We start from the raw sequence: 16779 nt of genomic DNA, 5'->3' as shown, positions 1-16779 counted from the left end.
CTCAATTGAATTAAAACAAAAACTTATTTTATAATTATTGCATTATTATTTATACAGGGTGTCCAGAAACTCTCCCGACAAACGAAGACCGAAGATTCCTCAGTTAATTTGAAGATAATTTAACCTAATTCATCTAGTCCGAAAGTGCTTCCTAAGGGAGCTAAAGCTCTAAGATGGCATCTTAAAATTAGTTTTTTTTTAAATGGCTCCAGAACGCTTCTATTTAGAAAAACGAAAACTGATACGCTTATTTATCTTTTCCATCAATTGCGAATTTCAATTACCGGTCATAGACGTCCGTTTTGGGTAGGGCAGCGGTTATTTCATTCCATAACTTTTTGTCTTTAACTTTTAAGTATTTTTGACACTGAATTATCAAACTATGAGGTATTCTAGTACTAAAAGGAACTCTTGCTTTAAGTCGGTATGATTTACCGTTTTCTAGAAAAATCCATTTGAAATTTTTTCGTTTTTTGAATTTGACAAAAATTAAAAAAAAACTACTTATTTAGAAAAACGAAAACTGGTACGTTTATTTATCTCCCAGAGCTAAATTGATTTTATCAATTGCGAATTTCTAGTAACGGTCATAGGCGTTCGTTTTGGGCAGGTCAACGGCTATTTTATCGGTTTCGTGTTTAATTTTTAAGCATTTTTACACTAGATTATTAAATTATGAGGTATTCTAGTACTAAACGTTCCATCCATCCAATGGCACTACAGCCCAAATCGAGCCTTGGCCTCCTTCAACAAGCTTCTCCAATCATTTCGATTTACCGCTGTTCTTTTCCATGAACGCGTTCCCAGGAAGTTCCTGGCATCCTCATCGACTTCGTCTTCCCATCTCTTTTTAGGTCTTCCAACAGGTCTTTTTCCCTGCATTCTTGCATTTAGCAATTTTCTGGGGATTCTATTCTCATGCATGCGGACCACGTGCCCTGCCCACCGTAATCTCTGCAGTTTAGTGTATTGTGCTAGAAAATCCACGAGGAAAATAAACTTCCTGTAGCTGGCTGTATACCCATTGGCCATTGAAATCCAATATGTGAGGTTTTCACCAAAAAAAGTTCCAACCACGTGGGGAGAGTCCTGTGTTGCCCTGGGTAACATCCAGGTTTATCTATTACATCCGATGAATTTTATATAAATATGTAAAACATCTTTATTATTTACATTTAAAGGGTTTTTACCCTATACATTTTGGTGGCTCAGGCATGCAAATTTTGGCTTTTAAACACTGATGATGGATTCCTTAATCCGAAAACGTTTTGTATTTTGACCCTTATTTAGGGTATTTTAATATATACCTTTTACAAGAAACTTGGCATTTTTTATTGTGCTAGAGTTGGTTCGCCAGTACTAAACGTTACTCTTGCTTGAAGTCGATAAAATGCATCGTTTTATTTTGAATTTTTTTTTTCAAATTCAAGAAATCAAAAATTTTCAAATCGATTTTTCTAGAAAACGGTGCATCCTACCGACTTAAAGCAGGAGTACCTTTTAGTACGAATACCTCAGTACATATATACCGGGTGGTGAATTGGAAAGCGGGCCATAGGAAACTCAATGTAAAATTCTAAGCTGTTAAATTCCTGCTTCCCTAATTATTTTACATCAAAAGTCATCAGAAACTATTTGTAGAGAATTGAAATCTCTATTGAAAACAACTGTTAATATTGTTCTATGAACAATAATTATTCAAAATTTTGTAAAAATATAATACAATTTTCAGAGTAATACGCCAAAGCTAGGCCACACACAATACAATAATGTGTATAAGATTGCATTTGTTGACAATGAATTTATTATATTAACAATTAGAACTGTCAATTTTTTAAATTATTTTATCATTTTTTGTTTAAAACACAATAAAGTTGATAAGATACCCTTAGTTAAGGAGAAAGTATTAATAATAAAGATATTTTCTTCAGTCAATAATGTGCTCACTGTCAGTTAAATAGTAACGTGTGGCCTAACATACCCACACATACCTACTGCGGTAAATACATTATATTTTTCAAAATTTTGGAATGTGTTTAAATCGTAGAACAATTGTAACTTCTGTTTTTAATACAGATTTCAATCCTCTACAAATAACTTCTCATGACTTTTGATGTAAAATAGATAGGGAAGCAGGAATTCAACAGTTTAGAATTTTACATTGAGTTTCCTATGGCCCGTTTTCCGATTCACCACCCGGTATAATAAATCAGTGTCAAAAATACTTAAAAGTTAAAGACAAAATAGTTATGTGATAAAATATCCGTTGCCCTACTCAAAACGGACGCCGATGACCGGTACTAGAAATTCACAATTGGGCCATGTTAAACAAAAAGCAACCAACCCTCAATTTGTAAATTAAGAGAAAATTAACTTTTTATGTTTTTCTAAATATTTAATTTTCCGTCATATTTTTTTAAACGATAACTTCACTAATCAATAGTTTAATTTTAGAGCAATTTTATCATAGTAGTATCAAAATTATCCTAATAAATTTTTACAAAAAAAATAGCCATATTGAGGGTTGGTTTCTTTTTGCTCTTGGAAATATATCTAATAAAATACAATCTGCAAAATCCGACCAACCCACAAAATCGATGAATAAAACCGAATAATTTCAGTGAACTCAGTAATACCATACAGTAGAATTTCTACTATTAAACATAATATCAATACAAATAAAAAATATGCGATAATCAGTCAAAACAACAAACCATAATATTTAAAACGTAAGATAAACATAGCCTTAATCCTAAAACTTACTATTTTCTGCAATTTCGGGAGCCGCTTTAAATATTTTAACAGTTCTTGATGTAAACATAGTTTTCGCATTAAAGATTCAAAGATTTCTTCATATAATAGATATAACACAACAAACTAATACAACAAACATTTAAGCACGAACTAATATTGGTCAGTACCTACACGTAAAAACAAAAAGATGCAACATTCCAGGAACCGTAATCGGCATAACAATATCAACCCACTTGGCTCGTACTTTTCGACAGTGCAAAGTAATAATATGTTCAGTCACACAAACATCCAAGTGGGTTGGTTGTCTTATGCAAAATCTTAAGTGAACTATTATTAAACAGAAATAATTTGGAGTAGTATTTTTCATGGTTTAATATTTAGAATGGCTTGGTTGCTTTTTACACAATGTAGAATACACATTTTTAAATCGATATGTGACATTATCTTGTTTTCCTCCAAAATGAGGGTTGGTTGCTTTTTGCATAACAAGGCCCAATTGATATGAGTCGATTTATCTCTGGAAGATAAATAGACGTATCAGTTTTTGTTTTTCCAAATAGAAGCGTTCTGAAGTTATTTAAGAAAAAAACGAATTACAAGACGCCATCTTTAAAGAGCTCTAGCTCCCTTAGTAGGCGTTTTCAGACTAGGTGAATTGGGTTAAATTAGCTTAAAATTATCAGTAGTAATTGCATGAAAGCTCTAAAATTATCGATTTGTTTCCCGAGTGACACTTTGACAGTTTTAATTTCACGACCCGAAGGGAAGTGAAATTATGTCAGTGTCACGAGGGCAACAAGTCGATAATAATTTTAGAGATCGAGTGTAATTCGCTGAGATTATTTCATGAATAAAACTGTCTTTTTAATCATTTTACGTAATACTTCATTGATATCTTCACCTGAATATTTGCTAAACCTGTTTCTTGGTGACAAGTTGTAAAACATAAATTATTGTCAGTAATGTCACTGAATGTTCATTTCTGAGTAGTAAAGAAGGGCATCTAACGTAATATTTAACGACGGGATTTTACCAAAAATCATCGGCATTAATATCACAAGAGAGTGAGAATAAATTGACAATAATGCGACAATTTTTCGAAAACTTGTCTGGCAATAGACCCAATAGTCTGGCCCAATGAAAACCAGTTTGAGAAAAAGTGGAGCAATATTTTCTTATTTATTCTTACTGTCGTGTGATATTCGTAAGGTTATTTTTTTAATACTTAAATATTAAATTCAAGTACCTATTTGTATAAAAACATTCAGTGACATTGATTCCAATTAATGTGACACACATTTTTCAACTTGTCACAGTGAACATCACAATTTAGCAAATATTAAGACGAACATAATAATAAAATAATAATTTAAAATATATATAAATACAGTTTTATTCATGATATAATCTTACTGAGGTAAACTCAATCGCTTAAATTTGCCGATTTGTGTTCTCCTCCTGACAATTTGACCATTAGACGCAGAACTAAAAGTTTATTATGGATATTTTCTTAAATGTGACAGTTGTCAAAACTAGGAAACTGGTTGCAATTAAACAGAAACAATCTACTTAAAAAAATTCCCACTGTCATTTTGTACAGTAGAAAATTACCGATATAATAATAATCTGATTGGGCAGAATTAAACACGTGATGAAAAATCTTACTACACGATTGGAAGTTAAAATCATTAAAAAAATAATCCCTGTAATTTTTATATCTGTAGCTTTATATTGGTCAGAATCTCCTATGAATGAATCTGAGGAATCTCCGGTCTTCGTTTGCCGGGAGAGTTTCTGGACACCCTGTACCTATATATGTATAACCTAAAAAACACAACTTAAACCTTATTATTTTTAGTCAAAAGTGTATTTGTCGGCTCCCATTCATAATAGTTATTTTTTGTCATTAAAAGGGAGTTAGATGTTTCCGGAGTTAATATTTCGTAAAAAAATTGGAATAAATCCTTTGTAAAAGGTATAAGATTTATTAAAATCCCTAAAGGGCTACATCAGAACAAAACGTTTTCGATTTTATTACAAAATCATCATGAGTGTAAGACAGTCTGGATGCTAGCTGAGCCACCAAAGAAATATAGGGGTAATAACCCTTCAAATATAAAATGTATGCTTTACAGATGCATATTTACTTAAAATGCCTTGTGATGGGCAAAAGGCAACAGGAATAATACCCTAAGGTAAGGTATTTAAATTCCCAACATGTGGGATGCAAAAAAATTAAGTTTACATTTCGATGACTTTATGGCAACTCTGTTGCCAACTTTAGTTGCCATACAGTCATCGAAATGTAAACTCAATTTTTTTGCATCCCACAGGTTGGGAATTTAAATACCTTACCTTAGGGCATTATTCCTGTTGCCTTTTGCCCATCACAAGGCATTTTAAGTAAATATGCATCTGTAAAGCATACATTTTATATTTGAAGGGTTATTACCCCTATATTTCTTTGGTGGCTCAGCTAGCATCCAGACTGTCTTACACTGATGATTTTGTAATAAAATCGAAAACGTTTTGTTCTGATGTAGCCCTTTAGGGATTTTAATAAATTTTATACCTTTTACAAAGGATTTATTCCAATTTTTGTGATTGATGGTATACAGCCAACTACAGGAAAACTTTTCTTTCCTTGTGGATTTTTAATATTTCGTGTTTTACTTTTTATTAAGTTGGGCTGGGAAAGTATCCGTTCAGCTGCTGTAAATGAACAAATATTTTGGAAAATTGGCTCTTCAGCTGAATTTTTTAAATTATTAAGTTCAAACCAAAACTCCGAAAATTCAAGGTTTTTTAAATGAATGGGCAAACTAGATATCTCCCTGTCTTGAATACAAATGTCCTCTATAGTAGCCATATACCAATACGGGAAATTCATTAATTATACTTATTAGCGATATTAGCTTTTCTATAACTCAGTGGAATTTAAGAACATAAGGTTCTCAAATTTGGATGAGAATTTAAATCTTTTACGAATTTACAAACAAAGCCGATTACCTATATAAGCTAAAGCAATTGTAAAAATGTAACTTTGTCTTATTCAATTGTCTGTTCTTAATAATAATTTCAACATTTGTTCCCAAGTAAATTTCCTCATTTGGTAAATACTCATACACGTTAATAGAATTAATCATCATTACATTATTATTTGACTCAACATATCGACATTTTAAATAAAATTTGAGTATGCTTGTATAAACTCTTGTTTAAAACAACAGCTGAAGCTTAGGTTTCTCTGACTGAAATTCGATGTTCAGTTTGTTTATCAAAGGCAAAATGTGTGTTAAAAATGTAAGATAAAGTTCAAATAAAGGATTATTAAGCTTCTCCAATATATTACTTGTCTAGTTAAGTAGGTACAATGGTTGTGAAGGATTTCTCATAAAGCCATAATACAATAACGTATCGTCGTCAGGTTATTGCAGTAAAACTTGCAGCATTTCGTAATTCATATTCTTTTATGTAATACCCAACCTCAACTTTGCCGTCTGCAGTTATTGCAGGAATCATACCTACCTTAACATAAAAATTATGTTGAGTAATAAAATTTAAGAAGTTAAGAAAAAAAAATTAAAAACTGTATTATTGTATGTTTTTGTTGTTTGGGGCGCGTGGCCTAATGGTAGAGACGTCACTTATTGTATGATTGAAACAATAATAATACCAACAAAATATTATAGCAAAATATATATGTAATTACAATAACTTTCTAAGAAGACACAAAAAGAGCCAACACGAACGAATTTCTTGAATGAGTAAGAAAAGAAATCTGAGACAAACACACTGCAGGAACAAATGCAATAACGATTGGAAGCTTATGTATTGGATTATTTAGAAATATCTAAGATTTTTGTCAAAAAAATGGTTTTTCCGCTATTTCATATAACTCTAAATACTATAACACTATAAGATCTAAGATTAAATCATGCACTAAAATATCACATCAAAGAAGTTACTCCATCTGTCATCTCATATACAAAAACTACCTGAATATCTTCAGGCTTATAATTTTTGGGCTCCAGGTCTCTAATGTCGTCAAGTAGAAATTCGATTTCGTCAGTAGTATATAAGAGATCCGAGACTGAATGGATGTACCTCGTGCTAGGCTCAGACTGCATGTCACTACACCACTAGCTTGGCACTGCCCCACACCAACCCATCGTTTTTTCCTTCGTTCACTTCCTGACCCAAATTCAGCACACCACTCAGCCAGCTTTCAAATCTAAAATTAGAAACTAAATTACCTGTTGTATAACTTCCTCTATTTATTGTAATATGGTATACTACAGGGTGGCCAGAAAGTCCCTTTACAGTAATAGGTAATAATGTTGCAACACACTTATCAGCAGATTATCAACGAGTGATTACTACTGCAATTAAGAACTCAGGAAACTGCTGAAACTAATTATTTTCAACAAGATGGCGCTCCACTCCATTTTTCTCTTGCTGTCTGCAATCGCATGAATAAAATCTGCCCAGACCGATAGATTGGAGGAGATTCTCCAAACTGCCCAGCAATAATGTCTTGACCTCCAAAAAGTCACGATTTGACTGTGCTGGACAATGCACTATGGGCTTTCATTAAAGGGGAGGTTTATAAAACGCAGATATGTTTCAAATAAGGACTTGCGAAACGGAGTTCACCAAGCTTTTCCATCAGTGACTCCGGACATGCTGACCCAGATTAACATATGAACATGGCGTTGTATCAAGTTGTGTTGACAATGGAGGTATGCATACCAATGGTTTAGATAAATAAATTAATAAATAACTCACAAACAAAATTGTGTTATTGTATTTTCCCTCTGTAGTACCTATAACAAAAATAATTCATTACTGTAAAGAGACTTTCCGGCCACCCCATACATTAACATTAACTTAAGTAGCCTTAAGTAATGTTACTGAAATAACTACACAATATTATTACAGTTAATCTTAAATTGCAGAAATAAAGCAACAATAAGATACTAGAAATAGATGATAATAAGGTCTGTTATACAGCAATGAGTACTCTAGTAACCGGCAAAATAACATTTAAGATGGAAAACATAATACATTGTGAAGTAAAATCAGATGAAACTAGTAGAGGTGGAAATTATCGATATAAACGTATAAATTAACATTACATTACATATTTTCCCACCTTTAAACGTATCGAAGGAGTATGACAACCGTCACTGTGACACGAGAATTTTATAAAATACTCCTGCCACAGACGTCTCAAGGTGGGAAACTATGTAATGTAATGTTAATGTATATGTTTATATCGATAATTTCCACCTATACTAGTTTCATCTCTTTTTATTGCACAATGTATTATGTTTTTATCTTTTGCCTGTTATTAGCACGCTCATCACTGTATGTGTATATCATACAACATTAAATGCACCCGATATTTAGCCTTATAAGAAAACATGCCAATAAAGATTTACTGGATCACAAAAAGAAGAATAGGGAAGATACAGAAACTGTAAAACATTACAAACATGGTAAGTTTATATCTACAAAATATAAAGAGAAAACAAATAATTGTTGTACCTAATTGGCCTTAATTATTAAACCTTACATGTTTATATATCTAGAAATCTGGACCTCAGAGGAAAACTACTATGTCGACATGGTATTGTTTTGAATATGTTCCTTTAATTCACTTATTTTATTAGTTGGATTATACCTACAAATCGGTTATATATTATCATTAAAATCATAATATGGTCATATTGTCTTTCAAACAATAATTATGGGTTGTATCTCATTTTTATAACATTCCAAGTGATCTAACATTTGTTGGAAATACACACTAAACACAGTTGCTTGAAATGACATAGTGTAGTTTACCTACGAGGTCCAGATATACATATGTATATATAATCTATATATACAGCATGTCTACGTATGTTTTATTATTAATTTAAGAAAAAAATATACTCTTTATAAAAAGTTCTGCTTGGTCTAAAACCTAAGATGCAACCAATTATATCAAATTTTATCAATCTTATATGAGATATGTCAAAAAGTATGAATTTGGCTTAAGAGTAAATGGGTCTGTATCCCGCGTACCAAAAAAAAGTTGATTAATAGCAAGCTGAAAATTTGTTAATAGCTTAACAGTGTCTAGTCGGAAAAACTTTGATGTACGGGAACACTGGAACAGGGGAAGTTTTAATTATGGAACAGGTTAAAAATTTGGAACGTCAGCCTACGAAAACGTCCCATGTATTTTGTCGGACAGAATTTCCAATTGATTTGTTACAATTTCATTAAACTCTCATGCAAAAATCAGACTGCTATTTGTCACCTGTTATAATTCCTGTCATTTGACATGTTCTATGTGTCGGACTTATTAAAATGCCCAGTTGGTGATAAATCGAGTTTAATGAAAGGGTATCAAATCAATTGGAAGTTCTGTCCGACAAAATACATGGGACGTTTTCGTAGTCTGACGTTCCAAATTTTTAACCTGTTCCACAATTAAAACTTCCCCTGTTCCAGTGTTCCCATACATCAAAGTTTGTCCAACGAGACACCTTTAAGCTATTAACAAATTTTCAGCTTTTTATTTAGATTAATCAACTTTTTTTTGCTACAAGGGATCCAGGCCTAAAAGTACCTAAAGTAATATCGCAAATTGTTATTATGAAAAGTTCTTTGGAATTGAAAACTATGTTTTAATATGCAATTATATCCTTCTAATAAATTGTAATGTTTTTCATTCATCAACATTTTTTGTTCATCAAAATCTTAATTGAGAACCCAAATGTCAAAACATTATGGCTATGTATGGACCACAATTTTGCATGCATTAGGCAGGGGCAAGAGAAGTCAGAAGGTATTATGTTTCGTGGACCTTTTGGCATTTGACAGGGTCAAATTAAAGGACATCATCCATTTATTGTACACAACAGAGCTACATCTAGGAATAATTAAATCAATTGAAAATATGTACCAGAACAACCAGGGCCCCCGCAAGACTGAGCGGCGCTCGCGTGCGGGACATATTTTAGCGTCCTTTAAATCTGCCACCTATAATTTAATTATGAAATAAATCTAATTTTTCATTTTTTACTCGTAATAAAACAACAGAAATTGCAAGAACTTAAATGTTATTTTTCTTGTAACTAATTTACGGGTGATGGCAAAAAAAAACAAACAAAAACGTTAATATATTAGTTAAAACTAGAAATCGATATCTTAAATCTAAATTGAATTAAATGGGTGTTTTTCTAGATTTGACTGCAGCAAATTTTTTTATATATTCAAAGTCAATTTTATTGACGAGCTCTTGCTCTATAGCTAATATTGCCAAACCAGATAATATTTTCTGTGTCATGGTAGACCTCAAATAATTTTTAATTAACTTTAATTTTGAAAATGATCTCTTACCAGAAGCAACAGACACAGGTAAAGTGAGGATAATTCTTCATAAAATAGTGATATTTGGTACCTACCTAAATATGAAGTTAGATTATTTTCAAATATACATATATTGAAGAATATCAAGAGAATTTGATAAGTTAGGTAATGAAAGTAATGTACATAATTATATAGCTTTTATTTCGCTAAATAAATCAGTTACATCAATCTTTACTCTCGCCTCCGACTTTACTTAGATCAGTTATCTTTCGTTGAAGGGCAAGACAGTTTTTTAAAATATAATTGTCATTTAATGTAAAAATATCTCTAACAAAACCAGAAAAAAATCATAATCCGACATCATATCAAACTGACTATTTAACGAACTTGATCAATTTTATTCTAAAAAAAAAAAATAATATTTTAAACGCGGTTTTTGGATCTCTCATCTATGTTCATAATCGAAAGATCTTGGTTTATATTTTCGTCTCACAATATTTAACGAAGGAAAACCTTGTTCCATTTCAAGATCAGCTGCTAATTTTTCCTCTTGAGCAATTATATTCCCTCAAAAACATTTTCATCTCTGAAATGTTTAAAATATATGTGTTTTAAATAATTTTTTCATAAGTACTTTAATGTTAATTGTTACACTTTGCGTCGTTTTGCTTACAATATTAATCTGTAATAAACATACCAAATAATCACACTATTTACGAATAAATTTAAATGATTCGATATTTTAATAGTAAAGAAGTTGCTTTAGAATTCTTCTGCTTTAGAATTTATCAAATGGTAGTTAGTTTAGAAATTAATATAATATTTTTATATTATTATCTATAAATTTTTAATACTAATACGTCATCAATTATTTATCAAATTGGGTGTTTCTATTAATCTACAATTTATTTAACCCAAAACCCAACCTAACCACACCGTCAAAATTTAATTTTCAAATTTTAATTTCTCCCCTCAAAAAAACCCCAATGCCAAATGTTTATGAAATTATTTCATTTTCAAAAATCCACAAAAGATTCCAATCTGGACAGAATATTACACTCCAAAAAGTTTTAATCTCTACACAAAGATTAACAATTTACGGATACTGCAAAATAGATAACTATATTTGCATATTATATTTTTTTAAAAATACAATAATAGCAGTAATTATTAACACCAAGAATTACTTTTTCAGTAATAACGCAATATTTTATTTTTGACATTTTTCTAGGTATTCATGAAAAATTTAAAATTAAAATTGTATAAAAAATTAATATTTCGTTAAAATAAATACTTCTTATTTTGCCAAACCTTCGGTTTTGGCGCCCTTAAAGTAGAAGAACTAACTGACTCAATTGAAGCTGGAAATGGGATAAGACAGGGGGATTCCCTCAGTCCTTTATTGTTCAACCTGATCATGGATGAATAATACAAATAGAACTAAAAATGGGAGAAAAACAACAAATAATCTGCTATGCCAGATCATGCAATACTAATCTCTCAAAGTGAAGATGTTAAATCTACCACTAGAAAATTTAAGATGTTAATTTCCCCAAAAAAAAAACCAAATGCATGATTATAACAGCAAATCTACTAAGATGTAAATTAGAGCTGGAGGGTCAGATAATAGAACAAGTCATGGAGTTTAAATACCTACACCCTATCTATCTAGCTACAGAAAGCTTGAAACAGAAATGGAATATCAAATGAATAAAGCAAACAGAGCCTCAAGTTGCCTGAATGAAACAATATGAAGAAATAAAAACTTCGGAAAAGAAATAAAAGGCAGAATTTACAAAACAGTCATCAGACCAATAATGACATGAGCCACAGAAACTCAACTTGACACAAAGAGGATAAAAAGGTTGCTAGAAACAGCAGAAATGAAAACCCTTTGAAAAAATCGATGGTAAAACACTACAGAATAGAGCTAGAAGCGCAGATATACGACGAATATACAAAATGGACAACATTAATAACTGGACAAAAAATAGTAGAGTAGAGTGGAATAACCACATAAGCCAAATGAAAACAAATAGAGCCATTCACACTCACTCACAGTAACTAAATTACTTAACACATTGCATGCGGGTGTCTGATCCTAAGACTTATACTCATGACTGACAAAAAAAATACATATTTAAAATGTGTATAATCAATGGCATACACGAAAGGCATCATGTAGCTCACATGTATGCCATCCGCACGGAACATGTTAATATATCTACTTCATGTGAAACACGAGTCCTCATCCACTGCTGTTTTGTGTTCCTAGGTACATCAAGTATCAAGTTACTAAGATCAGACTTTCCCTGCTCCTGAAGAAGCTACCTAATACAAGATAGCTGATTGTAAACGTAAATGAGGCAACATGTTTGCCTGAGGGAAAAGATGTAAAAGAAATATAGACAGACCATGGAAAAAAATATTCATAATACCCTTGAAATAACGATATTTTTCTAATCAAAAGCAGTATTTATTCTGCTATATTGTCATATATCGCATCTCCGCTCAAACATTGTCATAAGTCAAAAAAGCAAAGTATCGAGAAATCGACATTTAAAATTTGTGCTAGAACTTTTTCGGGTTTAATTCAAAAACTGTTAAAATTAGTATAATAACTATTTTAGTCAGTTACAAAGGTTTTTGAAGCTCTACAAAATAGTTTATTAAGTCTGTAAATAGTTTATTAAGTTTATTAAGAATATTAAAAAAATATTTTTTTTTTGAGTTGTGACACTATACAAATAAAATAACGAATAATTTAGGAAATATTATTTATCAAAAGTGGCTCTTGCAGTACAGAATAATATCTTTATTATTATCTGGTTAACAGACTTGTACTTTTTAATGATGTAACTTTAAATGAAAATAACAACATTAAACAAAAAATACTGCAAAAAGAAAGATAAATAAGTGATAAATGTGTCGTCACTTTTCTTGAACACCTATGCAGATTGTTTTGAATAAAGTAATCACATATGACATATACTGTCTTAACTCGACAAATCTTAGACCTTAGATGGACAAATGCCTTGCACAAGTCGATATGTGACACTGTTTATGTTCGGTGCACCGTTGATTTTGGTTAATCATATAATGACTCTAAATAGTGTCATCTAACGACAAATACTTGAACTATAAACGTAACACTTTTTGATATTTTGATTTTGAAGTATTATTAACCTTCCGTGACTAACATTGGGTCTGTGAGACGGACCACTTAAGAGTTTTTACGATTATATCCAAATTGTTTGTTATGTATCTTCGCCGCCATCAGTAGCTGCCTGACTCAGGTGCCTGTTTTTAGTGTTGAAGTTTGAGTCTTTAGTGTCAGGTGATTATGCAATTATCAGCAATTTTATCTAAACTATATCTTTATATCTTCTTTTTGAGTCATCATTAAAGACATCAGTTTTCCCAACTTTATGGAAGCACTCTTATATCTGCCCAATTTTTAAATCAGGTAATAAACAAGACATAACAAATTATCGAAGCGTTTGTAAACAATCCTCTATACTATACCAAAACTTTTTGATAGACTAATGCATGATCAATTAAAATTTTATTGTAAAGAGCGTCTAATACACATAGTGCAGTCACTGAAGGTTTTCACCTCCGATTTCGTTAAACCTTCATCAATAATCATGAAAATTGGTGAGTAATTAGAGAATACCTCAAGGAACAAAGGTGACATAGTGCCAACTTGCGCTTTTACCCTGGGGTGGATGCCACCCCTTTTCTGGGGTGAAAATTATTTTATTAAAAATAATACCATAAATCGATAGAGGGTCAAATTCTAAGCAAAATTTGTTATATTAAGTTATTAACATAAATCAATACTTTTTGAGTTATTAAAAATCAAAGATTTTATTTTTTCGTAAAAAATGCATGCTTTTAAGCTGTTTTTCACGTATAACTCAAAAACTATTAGCTTTTACAAAAAAGTTATTATAACCAAAATTGAAGACAATAAAAAATTTAATACACTGTTCACTCAAAGTACTAAACTAATGTTAATTCAAAGTGAGTTATGGGTAATTGAATGTATATTTTTTTCGACTAGTACTCAAATCTAAGTGTTCAAGCGTAAATAACGGGAAAACGATGCATTTGATAAAATATACCTGCTAAACACTTAACAAAGTACTTCAGAATACCTAATAAATGAGCTCCAGAAGAAGTTAATAGCATCAAAATTAAGCAAGTTATGATGAAACTAAAAGAACCCTTTCGAATTATTTAGGAAAAAGTGAAAAATAAAACATACGCCATTTCCACAAAAATTAAAATTTATAGTAATCCTTACAATACATTCTTTGTATTAGGATCACTAATGATATTAACAATTTTCACCGGTTTAGAATGCATATTTTCGAAAAAAAGATATTTAAAAAAATCAGAATTTTTAAAATGATCGTCATTTTCATTTTCTTTTGATAATAACTATAAAAATACTCATAGGTCTGGATCCCGCGTATGAAAAAACAGTTGATTAATAGCAACCTGAAAATTTGTTAATAGCTTAAGGGTGTCTAGTCGGATAAACTTTGATATCTGGGAACACTGGAACAGGGGCAGTTTTAATTGTGGAACAGGTTAAAAATTTGGAACGGTCACACCACCTGTCATAATTCCTGTCACTGTCCTTATCACCTGTCATAATTCCTGTCATTTGACATATTCTACATGTTCCACTCATTAAAACGCCCATTAGGTGATAAATAGCAGTCTGATTTTTGCATGAGAGTTTAATCTCTGTTCGAAGAGTTTAAGTCTGTTCTGTCGGATAAAATACATGTGCCGTTTTCGTGGTCTGACCGTTCCAAGGTTCCACAATTAAAACTTCCCCTGTTCCAGTGTTCCCATATATCAAAGTTTGTTCGACTATTAAGTCTTAAGCTGTTAACAAATTTTCAGCTTGCTATTAATCAACTTTTTTTTCATACGCGGGATCCAGACCTATTAATATACGTAAAAAATGGTAAATGACCAAATTTTAGTTTTTTTTTATATAAAATACAGTAGAACCCCGCAAATCCGAACCCCGCTAATCCGAACATTCGGCAAATCCGAACCAACAAAAAGCGAAAAAAATGTAAAAAATTAAGACAAATACTAAAAACATGTTTATTATACAGAGTAAAATCACTAAATTGAACAATGTAGCATTAATAGGACTTTTACATTGAAAATTTATTAAAAATTTATACCTATGTACTTTATATGTAGTGCTTATAAAGATTAAATATAAACTTCGGTTCTCTTGCAGTCAACTTGGATCCAAAAATATTGTCCACACACTTGCGAGAACGTTTTACGACTCTAAATTAAACAACGATAGCTTTGAATTAATAGAAAGGCTAATTTTCGGATAATCCGAACAGACTGTCCCCCCAATTAGTTCGGATTGGCGAGGTTCTACTGTATTTTACCTTTCTTACCATTTCTATAGAGTGAAAAATAACCGAGATAGAAACATTTAAAGCTTAAATTTTGCTGCGAGAACCATGTAACCGTGGCCATTTAATCTTTGATTTTTAAAAAAGTAAGGGGTTTAAAAAAATAAATTCAACGCGTTTTAATAGCCTTTGGAATTACCTTTTAAAACATTTTTAGGTAAACATGATATCGTAAAAAGTAACGGAGTTATTAAAAAAAACGATAACATTTTTTGGAAAAAATTTTAAAAGATAAAGTTTAAAAAATTTTTGGAGCATACATTTTAATACTATTAACTTGTTCGGGATCTCATTTGATAGATATTTCTAAGTACTTTCACAAATATTTAATACTTAAGTGTATGTTATAAAATGGATCATTTTCCCGTAATTTAAGCTTGAATACTTAGATTTGGGTACTCGCCGAAAAAAATATGCATTAAATTACCTATAATTCACTTATAGTTAATAATAAAAGGTATTTTTAGTAAGGAGTTTATTTATTTTTTTTTAGCTTCAATTTTGGTAATAATAACTTTTTTGTAAAAACTTATAGTTTTTGAGTTATCTATGAAAAATCGGTTAAAAACATGCATTTTTCTTACGAAAAATTAAAATTTTTGATCTTTAATAACTCAAAAAGTTTTGATTTATTTTAATAACTTTATATAACAAATTTTGCTTAGAATTTGTTCCCCTATCTAATTGTGGGGCTATTTTTAATAAAATAATTTTCACCCCGAGAAGGGGTGGCATCCACCCCCAGGGTAAAAGCGCAAGTTGGCACCATGTCACCTTTGTTTCTTGAGATATCCTCTAACCACTCACCAATTTTCATGCAAATCGATGGAGGTTGAACGAAATCGGAGGTAATAGCTCATATCCACCTTCAGTGACTCCACTAACAATCAACATGGATTTTCTCAGAATAAATCAACGGTAACAAATTTAGTACTCTTTGAACAAAAAATATTAAACGCGTTGGAGAATAAATGTCAGATGGATAGTATTTATACTGACTTCTCCAAGGCATTTGACAGAGTAGATCATAACATCTTATTAGGAAAATTAAATGCTTTTGGCTTCAGTCATCAATCCTTACAATGGTTCAATAGCTTTTTAAGAGACCGCACACAGCAGGTGAGAATAGGTTGTTTTAATTCAAACATAATTCATGTGACATCAGGAGTACCTCAAGGAGCTCACTGTTCACCTTTGT

The 16779-nt window shown here is 31.1% G+C and overlaps 1 protein-coding gene across 2 annotated transcripts in view; it reads right to left on the bottom strand.

Annotated features, from left to right (window-relative positions):
- Positions 1–16779, bottom strand: part of LOC126878760 (uncharacterized) — a 124301-nt gene that overhangs the window by 102488 nt on the left and 5034 nt on the right. For both annotated transcript variants that reach the window (XM_050641640.1, XM_050641641.1), the window contains exon 2: positions 6753–6988. In XM_050641640.1, the coding sequence (XP_050497597.1) occupies positions 6753–6884 (132 nt within the window). In that variant the 5' untranslated portion in view covers positions 6885–6988. The remainder of the gene's footprint in view (positions 1–6752; positions 6989–16779) is intronic.

Source organism: Diabrotica virgifera, chromosome 1 (assembly GCF_917563875.1).
Source record: "Diabrotica virgifera virgifera chromosome 1, PGI_DIABVI_V3a".
Taxonomy (NCBI): domain Eukaryota; kingdom Metazoa; phylum Arthropoda; class Insecta; order Coleoptera; family Chrysomelidae; genus Diabrotica; species Diabrotica virgifera.
The sequence above is the reverse complement of the archived record's forward strand: the minus strand, read 5'-3'. Positions and strand labels throughout refer to the sequence as shown.